Source organism: Dryobates pubescens, chromosome 2 (assembly GCF_014839835.1).
Source record: "Dryobates pubescens isolate bDryPub1 chromosome 2, bDryPub1.pri, whole genome shotgun sequence".
NCBI classification, from domain to species: domain Eukaryota; kingdom Metazoa; phylum Chordata; class Aves; order Piciformes; family Picidae; genus Dryobates; species Dryobates pubescens.
In genome coordinates this window covers 26,482,015-26,495,547 of record NC_071613.1, presented here as the reverse complement: position 1 = coordinate 26,495,547, position 13,533 = coordinate 26,482,015, and the positions used below count along the sequence as shown (strand labels likewise).

Here is a 13,533-nt window from a genome sequence, read left to right as displayed (position 1 = left end):
ATGCGTGTCTGAGCTTCAGCTCCAAAACTGAACACCTCCAATGGCTGCTCCTTCAGGGAAGGTGCCACTGCTGAATGCTGTTGCTAGCCCTCACCTTTACTTGCAAGCCATTTCAGAGTTCAAATAAATGTGGGGCTTCCCAGCTATGCTTGAGCCAGGAAACCACTAACATTGCAACATGCTGGATTTGCTATCACACGAGGTTTAGCACTGAAACGAAAAACTTCCAGGGAAGGTGGCAGCACTGACTGCTGTTGCTGGCTCTCCGTCCCCTGGTAGCTATTTCACAGCCCCAGCAAACGTAGACTCCTAAATTAGCGATTCAGCCACTTCAAAACATGCTCTGTTTGTGCTCGAGGCCCAGCTGCAAAACTGGAAACACCTGGCAAATACTTGCCCATGGAAGGTGTCAGCGCTGAATGCTGTTACTGCCTTTCACCTTCCTTTGGCAACCATTTCACAGCCCAAACAAACCTGTGGCTCGTATCTCTGCTTTAGCCACTAACCTTCACAGTATTCATGCTTGCCAGAGCCCCAGCTCAAACATTTAAAACATCCAGCAACTGCTCCCCTAGGGAAGGTGTCAGCACTGAATACTGTTTCTGACCCTCACCTTCCTGTGGCTAGCCAAGCTCCTGCCCTCCCTGCCACAGACTGCAGACACCCCTGGTCACATAGCCCCATTACACTGAGGGGCTGTTACCATCAGCCTCACTGGTTGGCCTTGCAGATGGAGCCCCTTGGGAACAGAGAAGGAAAGGCTATGGCTGGCAGCCCTCTCAGGGACAGTTGAAACTGTGGGGCAACAGGGGTATCCCAGCACTTGCCAAAAGCTGAAGGGAGGGCCCTGGGCATACAGAAAAGAGAGGACAGAAATGCATTGCTATAGAGATAAGAGCACAAGTGAGAGCTCTGGGATGTGGTAAACAAAAAACATCATGGACTGGGGGACCCAAAGATGAAGACAGGTAACCGCAGCACACACCAAATAACATCAGGATGGGAGAAGGCTTGTTGGCACACTGCAAGACACACGAGCTCAGGGTGCACAGAAAGGCACACGGAGAGCTTGAGGTGCATCCAAGCACAAACAGAACGCATCAGTGCCTGTCCAAGCAGCTGTGATGACTTCAGTGGAGCTTGGACTGGCAAGGCAGGCTGGCACCTGCAAGCACCCCTGGCTCTGTGCAAATCCCAGCTTCCATCACCACTCATGCTGGCCTGGCCCTCAATTCTGGATGTACCCACGTCATCTTAGGGTGCCAAGGAGGTTTTCCCAGGGTAACATAGTTAAGTGCATGGGCCCCTGCAGCTCACAGTGGCTAGCAGTGCTTAATTGCTCTGGTCTCCCTGGAGGGAGAGAATAAATTAATAAATCCCAACTGTGCTCACATTGCCTCTGCTGTGCAGGCTTGAAACATGGCTTTTGGTAAACATGGTGCTCATACACTGGGGAGAGGTGACTCAAGCCAGGAAGCTCTCCTTTGCTTGGGACACACTAGGGCAGACCATAAGAGGACCAGCAGACAGTTAAGTTCCATTTGCAACACCATTAGCAATTTATTAACCTGTCAGTCAGCATGACTTCCAACTCGGACAACAAAATGTGAATGCCCAACTGCACCATAGCCTGAACAGAGCCACCCGCTTCTTTGGGGGAAGACTAGCGCCCAGGGAGTGGCTGTGCCCTGATGCTCACCACCTCAGTGTTTTCTGCTTCAGTTTCCCTGTTTTCAAAATGGGAATGACATTGCTGATTTCACCTCTGAGGCTGTGGCAAGTCATGTGCCACCAGCTGGGGCACAGGATAGGAAGAAAACTGAGTGAAGCACTCCTCTTTCCCATCTGTCTGGAGGAAGACATGTTGCCTTCCCCTCCCAGCACAGGCTCCAGACCAGAGTATTTCAAAGGCAGTCACTGGCATCCACAGCACAGAGGCCAGCTCAGCAGAGATTGTGCATTGCACCCAATCACGCCAGGCACAGAGGAGGCCCCCAAACCCACATTCTGCAGACAGCCAGCCTGGACAGCAGGAGGGGAAGATAAAGGCAGCCTTGCTCTACCCAGGATGAGAGAGTCTGTCTAGATGTGTAACACAACACAGCTTGACAGCTTTCTCTTCTCAGATCATCAAACTGGTCTGAAAAGGCACTTTGCCCTCCATCCTGTGAGGTAGGATACACCTGGGAAAAATCATTAAAAGTGGATTTTTAGAAGAGGTTCAATAGAAGATGGAGACTCTGCCAGGGAGAATTGCTGCCGTGGTGCTGCAAAGGCAGCAGGCCACGCATTAAGATCAGTGTTGAGATATCCCATGCAGCAAACATCCCTGTGTCCCTGTGCAGCAGCTGGTATCTAGGACAGTCTAGGTTCAAGCAGACAAGGTCTTTCCCACACCAGCCAAGGATGCGGATTGCAGTTGCCCAGCGAGAGGGCTGCTGGGATGCAGCCGGCAGAAACGCCCCAGCGTCCAGATGGGGAAGACGTTGCGGTACGCGGTGTAACTGATAGCGCACGACTTGTTGAATACTCCAGAAATATTCTCCTGAGAGAGACAGAGCAAAGTACTATGGGTGACAAGGGACCACAGTGTGTCCAGGATGTGGTGCTGAGCTCATTGCTTTCCCCACCAAAAGCCACCTATCTTCCCTTCCAAAGTACACACTGCAACGGCTGCACAATGCCCAGGACATCTGCAACACCAGGGAACCCCTTGGAAAGACCTGAGGGAAGATGTACCTGAGGCCAGTCCCCGTTGGGTAGCTGCTTATCAATCAACACTTTGATGCCCCTTTCCAGCACATCAGTGTCAGGATACCTGCAAAGTGCAAGGGAGGTAACATGAGCATTCTTATCCAAGCTGTCTGCAAATCCCCATCCACGTGCTTAGGGAACTCAACCACCTCCAGGCTGCTCTGAGCTTGTCCCAGGCACGCTGAGTGCTTTGGGAAGGCCCCTCACAACCCTAGGACACTAGACATTATGAAGAGAGAAACATTTTTCCAGGCTGGAGGCCTGCAGTTGTGATCCAGACCTTTGCTTTGCACTGCATCCCCCTTGTCCAGCATTATGAACCTTGCTGGCCTGTGGCACACTGCACATGTCAGTCCTTCATTGCAGGAGGTGGCCAATGAGGTCACAATCAAATATGGTTGGGTGTATGGCCTCAACCAGGTAGGCCTAGGGCTTGTGCCAGCCCTGCCTCACAGCTCAGCCTGTATTTCCTATCTTACTGAGCACTCAGGGACAGGTGGTGCCTGAAGGGGTGAAGGATGCTCTTACCTGACAGCCATGAGCCCCAGCAGGGCCCAGCACGTGTTGTGGATCTGCGATGTGGCACTCTGCACATAGGTGCGCTGCTCACATGACTCAAAATCCTCTCCCCACCCGCCATCTGCCATCTGCTTGGAGAGGAGGAACTGGCAGGCCTGGGCCACTTCTCGGCATGCAGCCCTGCAGAGACAGTGCAGAGAATGAGGGCAGGGGATGAGAGTGCTTGCATGCCCATGTCTCCCAGCTGCAAACACGAGCTGTGCTCTGGCCCATGGCCAGAATGACCCTGAGTTTGAGGCTCAGGCAGCGAGTGCCGTGGCCATACTGCAGGCACAAGATTTGAAAGGAGCAGGACCTGGGGTAAGAGAGCCCATGTGCAGCCAGGACATCCATCCAGCCCCACCACAGAGTTTTGCCCCAACCTAAAGAACAGGTAGGGGCAGTAGAACCAAACAGCCCCTTCTCACCCATTGTGGTATGTGTGCTGCATACTGGCAAATGCCTCCAGACCGAACCAGGTGCCATAGGTGAAACAAACACCCCAGCTCCTAGGAAGAAGGGGAGAGCAGTACTGTGAGGGGTGCAAGGCTCCAGCTAGAGGCAGGCTTCAACATGTCTGTGTTCACAGCATGATACAGCTGGGCACAGAGCTGCAGCCTGCCTTTCCTTATGGCACAACCATGCCTGGTCACACAGCACCCATGACCAGCTCACTCAGGCATCAGCAGATGATCTGAGAGGAGCTGGAGCCATCACCCTGGCCTGAGGGGTTGTCTAGGTCTTGTGCAATGCACAAAGTGCCTGCTCTGCCTGGGCTGGAGGGAGAGGAAAGGAGACCAAAACAAAGGAACTAGAGGAGGATCAGCCCCTACTTGTCCTTCCCACAGATCCTGCCAGCCACTCTGGTCACAGATCCTTCCACTCACACTGGGGCAGGCACAGGAAAACTGGACACCAAGAACAATGCTTACCCTTCCCATGACCCATCAGCTCGCTGCTTCTTGCAACAGAAGTCCAGGCCCTTCTGCAGAGTTTCCCTGGTTGGGAAAAAGACACCTGATTAAGAAGTAGCTCAAATTCAGGGGCATCCATTAGTTCTTCTGAGGCTTTGATAGGTTCAATTATTAGAGGGCTAATGAGGCAAGAACATGCAGACCAGAAATTGTTGTTCATGATCTGAGTCAAATCACACACCAACTGGGTGCTTGTGTGAGTGTGCAAGCAGAGGATCCAGCCTACAGCTGGCTGCAAGATCAAGGAAACAGCTCGGTCAAGAGGCAGGCAGATCTCCAACAATTTCCCTCAGCCTGATCGCAATCTATGCTCTGCTCCTTGAGAGAGGCTGGGCTCCAGCCTCTTGCATAGGGCTCTAGTCTCTTGCATAGGGCTCGAGTTTGCAGAAGTCACCAGTATCCCAGCTGTGCACACATCAAGGGCCAATGCAGTAGTCCAGTCAAGACCCCTGACAAGGTTCAAGCAGGGCCTGTACCAACAGAGGCCATAGCAGGCAGCATGGAACTCTGCAGCCTGTCTTCTCTCCTACCTGCTTCTCACCTCAGTGCCTCACCTGATCTCTGGGGCTCTGTGCTCAGGGAACATATCATGGAAGTGTCTCAGTGCCTGCATGACAGCTGATGTGCACTCGACGTAGGTGTAGTCAATCATGATGTCACCTGCCAGAACGTGAAGGGTATCAGTGTGACAGGCCCTCTGCTATGGAGCCTCTGAGCCACATGCTGCCAACCTCTCCCTTGGACCCAGGGTGCACTTAATCCACAGAGGGACCTGGAGCAAAGCCAGGCACCCATTGGGCACAGTGAGGCCAGTCCTCTGTGTCCCTTCACAGTGGACAGGATAACCAGCCCCACAGCTCCCCTTACCAAACACCTCAGAGGGGTTCAACAGCTCCAGTAAGTGACCTCCTCGCTTTGTTTCGTAGGTGGCAAACCCTCCATCTGAGTTCCTCATGCTCAGCAACTGCCCAGGCAAGCAGGGAGAGGGCTTAGGACTGGGCAATATCACACCAGTCTGGCCCCAAGCCAGGTGTGAGGACAAAGTCAGAGCTACAAATCTGTGGGGTTGGCAGACAAGCCAGCTCCCAAACTACGTTGACAAGTAGGCCTAATCTGGACCATCACATCACCTCATGCCACAGATGTAGCTTTGTATCACAGTAAGTATTGTGTTGCCATAGCATGTCAAGGGCCTTGTACTAGCTTAGTAATACGAGATCAAAGAACTCATCAGGCCTTGACTTCTTTTGCTCTAGCTCAGTTTAGCTGCCTGCATTTCCCTTGGCCCTGATGTTTGCAGCACTTACCACATTCACAGCATCAAAGAGACGCTCAGAGGGACACTTGGCTATGAAGGGACACTTCTCCTGCAGCAGCATAACTGACTTCAGCCCCTCCGCTGTGCAGTCTGCCACAATCCAGCCACAGTCTCGGGTGCTGAAGGGAAAGCCACCCTGGAAAGAGGTCAGGAGGGCTTAGCACCTTCCCCTGACCCATTCTGTTCTTGTAAGGGTAGGAGGTGCTGCTCCCTATTCCTGTCCCCTGTGCCCAAATCCCTGCCCTATTCACACATTCTTCAGAGACCAGTTCATCATCACACCTTGTTCATCTGGCGATAGTATTTCTGGTAGTCAGGTGGGTTCTCTGGGATCTGCAGAACAGAAGAAACAAGTGAGGGCAGGCTGGAGGTGCCTGGCTGCAGAATAATATTAATAATATTAATATTAATATTAATAATAACAACAACAACAACAACAACCACCACCAACCAGGTTGGAAGAGACCTTCAAGATCATCGCATCCAACCCCTCAACCAATCCAACACCACCTAAACAACTAACCCACGGCACCAAGCACCCCATCAAGTCTCCTCCTCAACACCTCCAATGATGATGACTCCACCACCTCCCCAGGCAGCCCATTCCAATGGCCAATCACTCTCTCTGTATAGAACTTCTTCCTAACATCTAACCTAAACCTCCCCTGGCACAGCCTGAGACTGTGTCCTCTAATTATATGGGACAGGGCACCACCTGTCTTCTACTGAGGGAGGCAGACAGAGAAAGAGGTCAGCTTTGGAGCAGGGAGTGCTGAAATTGTATTTTGGCCTGATTTCAGAAAGCATCTGCTCTTTGGGCACTTTCCTGCCAGGGAGCCACTTTCAGTGCTCCCATTGGCAGCATCATAAGCAAGACTTGTGACTGCATCTGCACCAAGCTGCTGCTAAGCAGCCTGAGTTTCCCAGAATAGTGCCTTAAACGTGTGTGCACCAGACAGGACAAAGGGCAAAGAAGGCTAAGCTCTCAACTTTCCAGCCTCTCTTAGAGCCAAACCCAAACATCCCTGGGCTTGGCCAAAGCCTTCTCCAACCTGCAAAGATAGCTTCCAGCAACAAGCAGCAGAAAACAGGAGGCTGTCCCTAAGACTTTGCTAGTCCAGCCCTTCAGAAGAGCTCTTCAGAAGGCAATAGACACATGCAACAGGGCTCTGAGAGTCAGTCAGGTCTGCATAGCCAGCATGTGAGAGACAGTGTCCATTGGCTCTGCTCACCTGGGTGAACCGGAGGAACTCATAGGCATTTTGGAGGCAGGATGTGAATTCAGGCATCTTCTGGGCTTCTGCCTAGAAACAGAGGTGCACAGTCAGCAAGGAGTTGTGGCCACACATGTGCCCTTCAGGAAGAAGAGAATGTATTGAGACCTCCTTGACCTGCTGATCTAGGTGCTATTAATGCCTAGCCCTTCAATTAACCCTTCCCGTAGGTTTGCATTCGTTTCCCATTTCCATTACAAATCTCTACAGTGGAAACTGAACCAACAACTGTTGCTGGCATCTCTAAGACAGATATTTGCATGACCAGGTGTGGTGGTTTAGGCTGGGTGCTGGCCCGGATGCCACTGCACAGACCACACCTGGGAGGTCCCAAAAGGGTCCAGCCCACTGGGTGGCCACAGGAAACCAGGTATTCCACCCATAATTCTCTGCTCCTCTATAAAACATCCACGTGGGGTCCTTACTTCCTCCTTTCGTCCCCCACCGCTGCCTAGGTAAAATGGTGTGAGTTGCCTCCCTTGGGCCTGCCCAGGCCCAAGGCTGGGTTGGGGGTGGGGGGGAAGAAAGAGCCCTGGGGGGGAGGTTTGGGTATACCCCCAGGTGGGGATGGGATGTTCTTGGGTCTGCTTTGGGATTTCTTTTGTCACTGTGCTTCTGGCTCTCTGTAAACATTCACTGCTTCTCATTCAAACTTTCCACCATTTTTTGCAATCCGTTTGTCTTTTTGTTCCTTTTGCCCGTGGTGGGAGAATTGGTCTCCCAAACCACGACACCAGGTGAGTGGCTTACCAGAGCAAGTACACCACCCTACAAAAAGAATGCTCTGCTGTCTCTGCCCCAGTGCAGGAATGCAGATTTGCACACTGTCCCTGCCAAACTGCAATATTCTGAAGCCAAGCAGAGCAAAGAGGAAGGCCCAAGGTTTTATCTCCAGACAGTAGCAACTGGGAAGCCTAACCCAACTCATTCATCTGGAGCTGCGGCCTCCTCCTTCAAAAGCCACTAGCAAAGATGGGCTGTACTCGCCGTGCTGGGCACCCTGCCTACCATGACTGAGGTGGGCTCTGAGAAGACGTGTGCTCCCCTGGCTCAGTCACATGATGCCATGCCAGAACTAGGACAGCAGAGTTCTGAGCGAATGCACATTAGAAGTTACTGGTATCTGGGGATGTGCCAAGAGTGACCATTTTCCTAAGGCACCATGTAGCACGGGGGCATGCATTACCTCCAGGAAAGCTTGGATGGCAAAAGCAGTATCCCAGAGCTGAGATCCATTTGTGCCCTAAAAGAGAGTATGCAGATAATGAGGTGCGGGCATTGTCAGCAGCCTGACCCCACTGTAGGATCTATATGACAGAATATCTCTCCTGCATTACCCCCACTAGTTCCTTCCACCCTGTGTCTCAGTTTTACATCACCCAGCATCACAGTTAATGTGATGGCATAGAGGGGGACAGATGCAGCAGCTCAGAGACAACAAGGGAATAGGAAATGACACAGCTGCTTTAGCTTGCTCTGTGCACAGCTGAGACAGGAGAGGCGGCCAGCAATAAGGAGCTCAGGGACATAACAGCTAGGAGAAAGCACAGCTTAATCCATACGCAGTGTTGGGGCCTGTCCTTTCACTTCTCCCAGGACCCATGGGGATGAAAGGGATGAAGGGAATGAAGGCCTAGACCTGCCCCCTCAGCATACAGCCACAGGGAAGCAAACGAGCAGGATGGACACTACTCATTCCTGGCACAGCCAGGGAAAGTGGCAGTGAGACAGACAAGGCCATCAAGCACCAAAGGTGAGATGCTGAAAGCTCAGGCCCAGGGTGAATAAGCTATCCCAATATTCCATGGGCTGCCCCAGCACACCAGGGTCCCTCTCAGTCACAGATGAACTCCTACAGCACTCCACCTGCATCTTCATGCCGTCAAGGCCCAGCCTGTGGGAAGAGAGAGCACAGTGCTGCAGCACAGGCACAACAGTGCCGGGAAGCGGGTTGAGAGCCATGGTATGCTCACTCCACATGGATCAGAGCCCTGTGCTGTGCCAGATGAACCATGCTCAACCCTTACCAGAGATAGTCAGGGATCCTGGAAACATGCTCCTGAAAAGCTGGGGAGTTCTTCCCATCCACAAACCAGCGAACCAGCATGTTGATTGTTTTGGAAATCTGTTGAAAGCAAAACTGTCACTGCTCCAGATACAGCTTCTTCCATCCCCAGAGACATGTATCCCCCCAACCCAGGACACAACCACATAGAGGTGGTCCTGGGCTTGATCCCAACAACTCCATCTGTAGTGCCTTCTTTTTTTTCTGTGGCATCACTCAGCACAGTTAGTGGACCAGGTGCCATCAGACTACTCTAGAGCTTTGCCTCAGATAATTTTCCTGAACCACAAGGAGAGGTATCCTGCACTAGGGCAACAGTTGTCCCCATGTCCTCTGCATTTTCTGTGTCCTGGTAGCATTTTTAAAGGATCAACAGTAAGTGTCCTACCGGCCCAATGCTGATACACTTGGTGAATCTGTCATCAGCTTTGATGTGGTCATACAGCTCTGTGATGGCTTGCTGCCGCAGGTGACTGCTGTGGTGGGCTTCATATATATTCATGATGGCTACAGGAGAAGAAAGGGCCATGCAATGAAAAAAACCAGATTCACTTGCTGTGGCAGTCTGTACCACTGCTCATGTGATGATCAAGTTGGGGAAGGCACAGGAACTGCTCTGCCCCAGAATAGCCTGAGGAGTGGGGTACAAGGCTTTGATTCTGTCAAGGTGGGAGAAGCCAAAGGATCATACAATACAACACAATACAATACAAGTCTCCATCTCAGCTCCAGGGTATGCACCAGTAACTGGCAGTAGAGCCTAAAGAGCCCCCACAGTACAAGGCATCTTCAGTTCCACCACCAGCTGACAAGGAAAGGCCCACCCCCACCAGCCAAAACTGCACTCACCATAGGCAAGCCTTAGCAGCCAGCTGTGTTGTGTGTAGACATCACAGGCAGCCACGTTGTTCCTCTGGGCTGGCCAGTCTATGCTGGTGTAGTCTTGTACATACAGCTCCTAGCAAACATAACAAAAGGGCATAAGCCTGGCAAGCTGGGAGCAAGCACCCGGAGAAAGCTTACTGCTGGAAGTCGATTCTGCTGCCTGGACAGAGAGACTGTGTGGGTATGAGAGCTGCCACTTTGCAAGGCAGAGGCTGAACCACAGGAACACGGCTGGCACAACAAATGGCCAGGGAGCTCAGCCAGGGTCAGCTCCTCACCTGCCGCAAGCTTTGTATGAGCTCATCCTCTTCTGCTGACAAACGCTTGGCGTAACAGTAGCTCATGGGGAGGTAAACCTGGCGGCAGTGGCACCAGAGCCGGGATGGGTGGGCTGGGAACCATGTAGGAAGCAGCCTGTTTGCAACACAGAAGATGCTACTATGAGGATCAAGAAGAGCCAAGGGCAGCATGAAGAGATATGTGCTGACAGGGATATGAGCCCGGCATGCCTTTCCTCATCCCTGTACCAGGCCTGCTGCTGCTGGAACAGCTGAATCAGAAAAAAAAGGGAATATTCACACAGCCTGACTCTGCTCAGAATCTCCCCAACAGAGCTGCTTCCCCACACCAGGGCCATCAAACACTGCTCCTGACCCAGATGACACAGGGCAGGGAGGACCCCAGGCTCAGAGAGAAGATGGTTCAATGGCCTCTCACTTCCCCACATGACTTTCAAGACAGAGGCCCAGACTAACAGCCAAGTGCATCTGATGACAAAGCGCCAGCAGCCCTTGGCAGTGTGCAGACCCTGATTTCTCCAAGAGAAAATGTCATGTGCTTTCTCTCTTTGACAGCCAGCAGCCCTCTAAGTAATCCGAGAGGGTATGAGTGAGGGTTAGAGGTGGCAGCTTCACATGTAGTTGTCCTGTCCAGATAGGGCCCAGTTCTGACTGGCCACAAAGGGAGATACTGATGACAGGCAGGGAGCACATGGATGTAACAGGGACCTTGTGGGTAAAGCTAACATGTCTGAGCTCTGGCATCTCCCTCCAGCACAGTGTTCAATGCTATCCACCCACTAGCTGGCCTTGCTGCTGTTGTCTGAGCTGACAAGAAGCCCAAGTACCCCCAGTTCTAGGGCGTAGCTGTATCCCAGTAAACACCAGTGCCTGGGACAGCTCTGGCTTGAGGCTAGTGGCAGGACTGACAACATCTCCTACCTCCACATCAAAGACAGCACATACCACATCTCTGGGAGAAGCGTATTCATTCCCTCCCAGCTGTAAACATTCAAGACAGCCAGCCAAAACTTCCCCCAGGAAGGAATTCCCACGGCACCTCCTGCAGAGAACAATATCAGCTTTCAGGGTTAATGCAATCAAGCTAGCTCCCTGCTTTCTTCCCCACCACATGGCTGACTTCTCCCTGTGTTTGGAAGCATGTCACACAGGCTAGAACAGAAATCCTGAAGAAAGGTAAGCAAGCAATGGTACAAAACCACAACATACTTCTCCACCATTAACTGAAAATGCAGGTGCCATCAAGGGCAAGCAAGAGCAACTGTTTCTCCACTATCTGGCAGCCCCCCATGTTCCACGCAGCCCTCATGTCTAACCAGACCTCTCTCAACAGTGCACCAGCCCCACAGCTCTGTGCTGGGCGCAACGGGGCTGACCTTTGCTGTGCAGGTTGACACGGGCCCGTACAATGTCAGGGTCATCTGGTCCAACACCCAGGATCCTCAGGGCTATGTAGTTGAGTGCTGTGCCAAATACTGTTGATTTGTCTTCTACATGCCTGTCATACACATGCACAGAGACAGCATAGCCATTAACTATCTATTAGCATTAGCCAGACACAACTCAATGCAGAGAGCTGCCTTTATTGGGGTCAAGCGGAATGCCAGGAGTAACTAGAAAAGGGGAGACCAAACCAACCCAGGGAGAAACATTGCTCTGCACTACCCAGTCACACATGATACTCTGGGACATAACACCACGGAGAAGATGCAGTTGACTTAACGCTCCAGCCATCTCTGTGACAAAGGGTGTACCTGGAGTGCTATGCAAGTAAGTCCAGCCACTTAGAGGTAGAACAGTTGCCAAATCCCACTCTCCAAGCCTAGGTAGATTTGACAGCAGCTCCAAGTACTGGACATTGAGGATGCCATCACAAAAAAAAGGCATCTTTGCTACTCACAAGCCCCATCCTCCATCTGGGAGCTGCACAGAGCGAAGATAGCGCACCATCTCTTTGCGAACCCCCTCTGGCAGCTGGATCTTGGCAGTGTGGCATGTGATGAGGAGACCTAGAAGATCAGGCATGCTGGCTCTTATATGATACCAAACGTGTCACATTCACCCATCTCGGGGAAGGTGCCCCACAAAGTCTACCTGGCAGAAGGAAGAGAGGTCCCCCGTAGTCGCCGGCCCAGTGCCCATCCTCGGCCTGCAGGGCAGCGTAGAACTGCATGCCCTTGTGGGCAGCCTCCCGGGCCGTGCCGGCTGCCGGCAAGGGCTGCAGCGTCTTTGCCTGGGGATAGACAACGTGTCAGCCAGGTGTGCCCCTCAGCCCGGAGCTTGCCACCCGGTCGCTGCCCCGGCCCCCGACCCCGCACCGTGTCCAGGCCGAGGCTGTGCTCCTCCAGCACCGTCTGCGCACGCTTCTCGCCGCTGTCTTCGCCACTGACATCGCTATCGCCGTCGCCCAGGTAGCGCCAGCGCTGGCGCCCACCCTCGCAGCGCAGCCGCCAGTCAGGCAGCGCTGTGGCCGCTGCCGTACGGTGCGGGCCACCGCGCCGCCGCACCGCCCTGCCGGAGACGGGTACCGTTAGTCACAGCCCCCTGCTCCATCCTCCCGGATCCCCTCCGCCGCGCCGGCACCCACCCGCCATCCGCCGCCATCGCCGTCCACGTTCCTGTCACCGCCGAGCCGATACCCAGATCCGTACCGAGGCCGGGGCCGGGGCCGGGGCCGCGGCCGCACCGCACTGGGCCGACATCGCCTCACAGGCGACAGCCAATGGGGACGCGGAGCCAGGCCGCCAGCCCCGCCCCCAACCCCGCCCCCAACCCCGCCCCCGCGGGCAGGTGTCTGGTGGCGGGGTCAGCGCTCGGGCTGTACTCCCGCAGCGGCCCGGCTGCGGCTTCTCTGCCGCTGCCTTCACCTTCTCTGCCCTGATGTCTGTCGGGAGGCAGTGCCAGGCTCCACGTTGTGGCTGCATGCGGGGTGTTGCTTAGAAGTCTTCCGCCAGACCCAGCTGCCACCATGCATGCGAATGCACATGCACTTTTATTTGAACCCAAGAACTGTAAGCATCCCTTTCCTTGCAGGCTGGTGCACAGACCCAATGGCAGTGATGCTTAGTGTGGGCAGGCAGCCTGGCAGGGTAGGGAGATCTGTAGGGAAGCAGGTGACAAGCATCAAGAGCAGCAGCTCATGGTAGTGCCAGACAAGTGGTGGTCAATGAAAAGGGATACACACCCAATGGAGTGGGTGTTGATGGCATTTCACAGCCTAGCAGTGGCTGTTCCTTCTGAGGACCTTCCTTCACACAAGTGGCCATGGTACACCAGCCTGGGCTCAGTCCCATAAGCATTGCCCTTGGACACAGGGGCCACAGCTGCACAAGCCAGCTCCAGTGCCTGGTCCCAGGATGTGCCATGATCTTGCTGTCTCTGGCTGTGTGACCCCACCGCACCTGCC

General features: G+C 53.5%; 1 protein-coding gene across 1 annotated transcript; it reads right to left on the bottom strand.

Annotated features, from left to right (window-relative positions):
- Window positions 1-1,541: 1,541 nt before the first annotated feature.
- Window positions 1,542-12,643, bottom strand: LSS (lanosterol synthase). Its single transcript, XM_054172624.1, has 21 exons — window positions 12,446-12,643; window positions 12,222-12,360; window positions 12,028-12,136; window positions 11,504-11,625; window positions 11,073-11,169; window positions 10,107-10,242; window positions 9,793-9,901; window positions 9,332-9,450; window positions 8,906-9,003; window positions 8,745-8,772; window positions 8,065-8,121; window positions 6,837-6,908; window positions 5,887-5,937; window positions 5,594-5,740; window positions 5,154-5,250; window positions 4,841-4,946; window positions 4,245-4,310; window positions 3,741-3,821; window positions 3,283-3,453; window positions 2,740-2,818; window positions 1,542-2,545 (listed from the first exon to the last, which is right to left on the bottom strand). Exons 2-21 carry the CDS (start codon window positions 12,298-12,300, stop codon window positions 2,372-2,374), a joined length of 1,998 nt encoding a protein of 665 aa, XP_054028599.1. The 5' UTR covers window positions 12,301-12,360; window positions 12,446-12,643; the 3' UTR covers window positions 1,542-2,371.
- Between the last annotated feature and the right edge of the window lie 890 nt (window positions 12,644-13,533).

What these genes read in the sequence shown, in the direction of transcription:
- LSS (XM_054172624.1), bottom strand. Translation starts at nt 12,300, where the DNA reads ATGCAGTTCTACGCTGCCCTGCAGGCCGAGGATGGGCACTGGGCCGGC. An exon ending in TTGACGGCATGAAGATGCAG is followed by an intron (nt 8,122 to 8,744) that starts GTGGAGTGCTGT and finishes ACTCTCTTTTAG; the next exon opens with GGCACAAATGGATCTCAGCT. An exon ending in TCTTTGATGCTGTGAATGTG is followed by an intron (nt 5,251 to 5,593) that starts GTAAGTGCTGCA and finishes TTGCCTGGGCAG; the next exon opens with TTGCTGAGCATGAGGAACTC.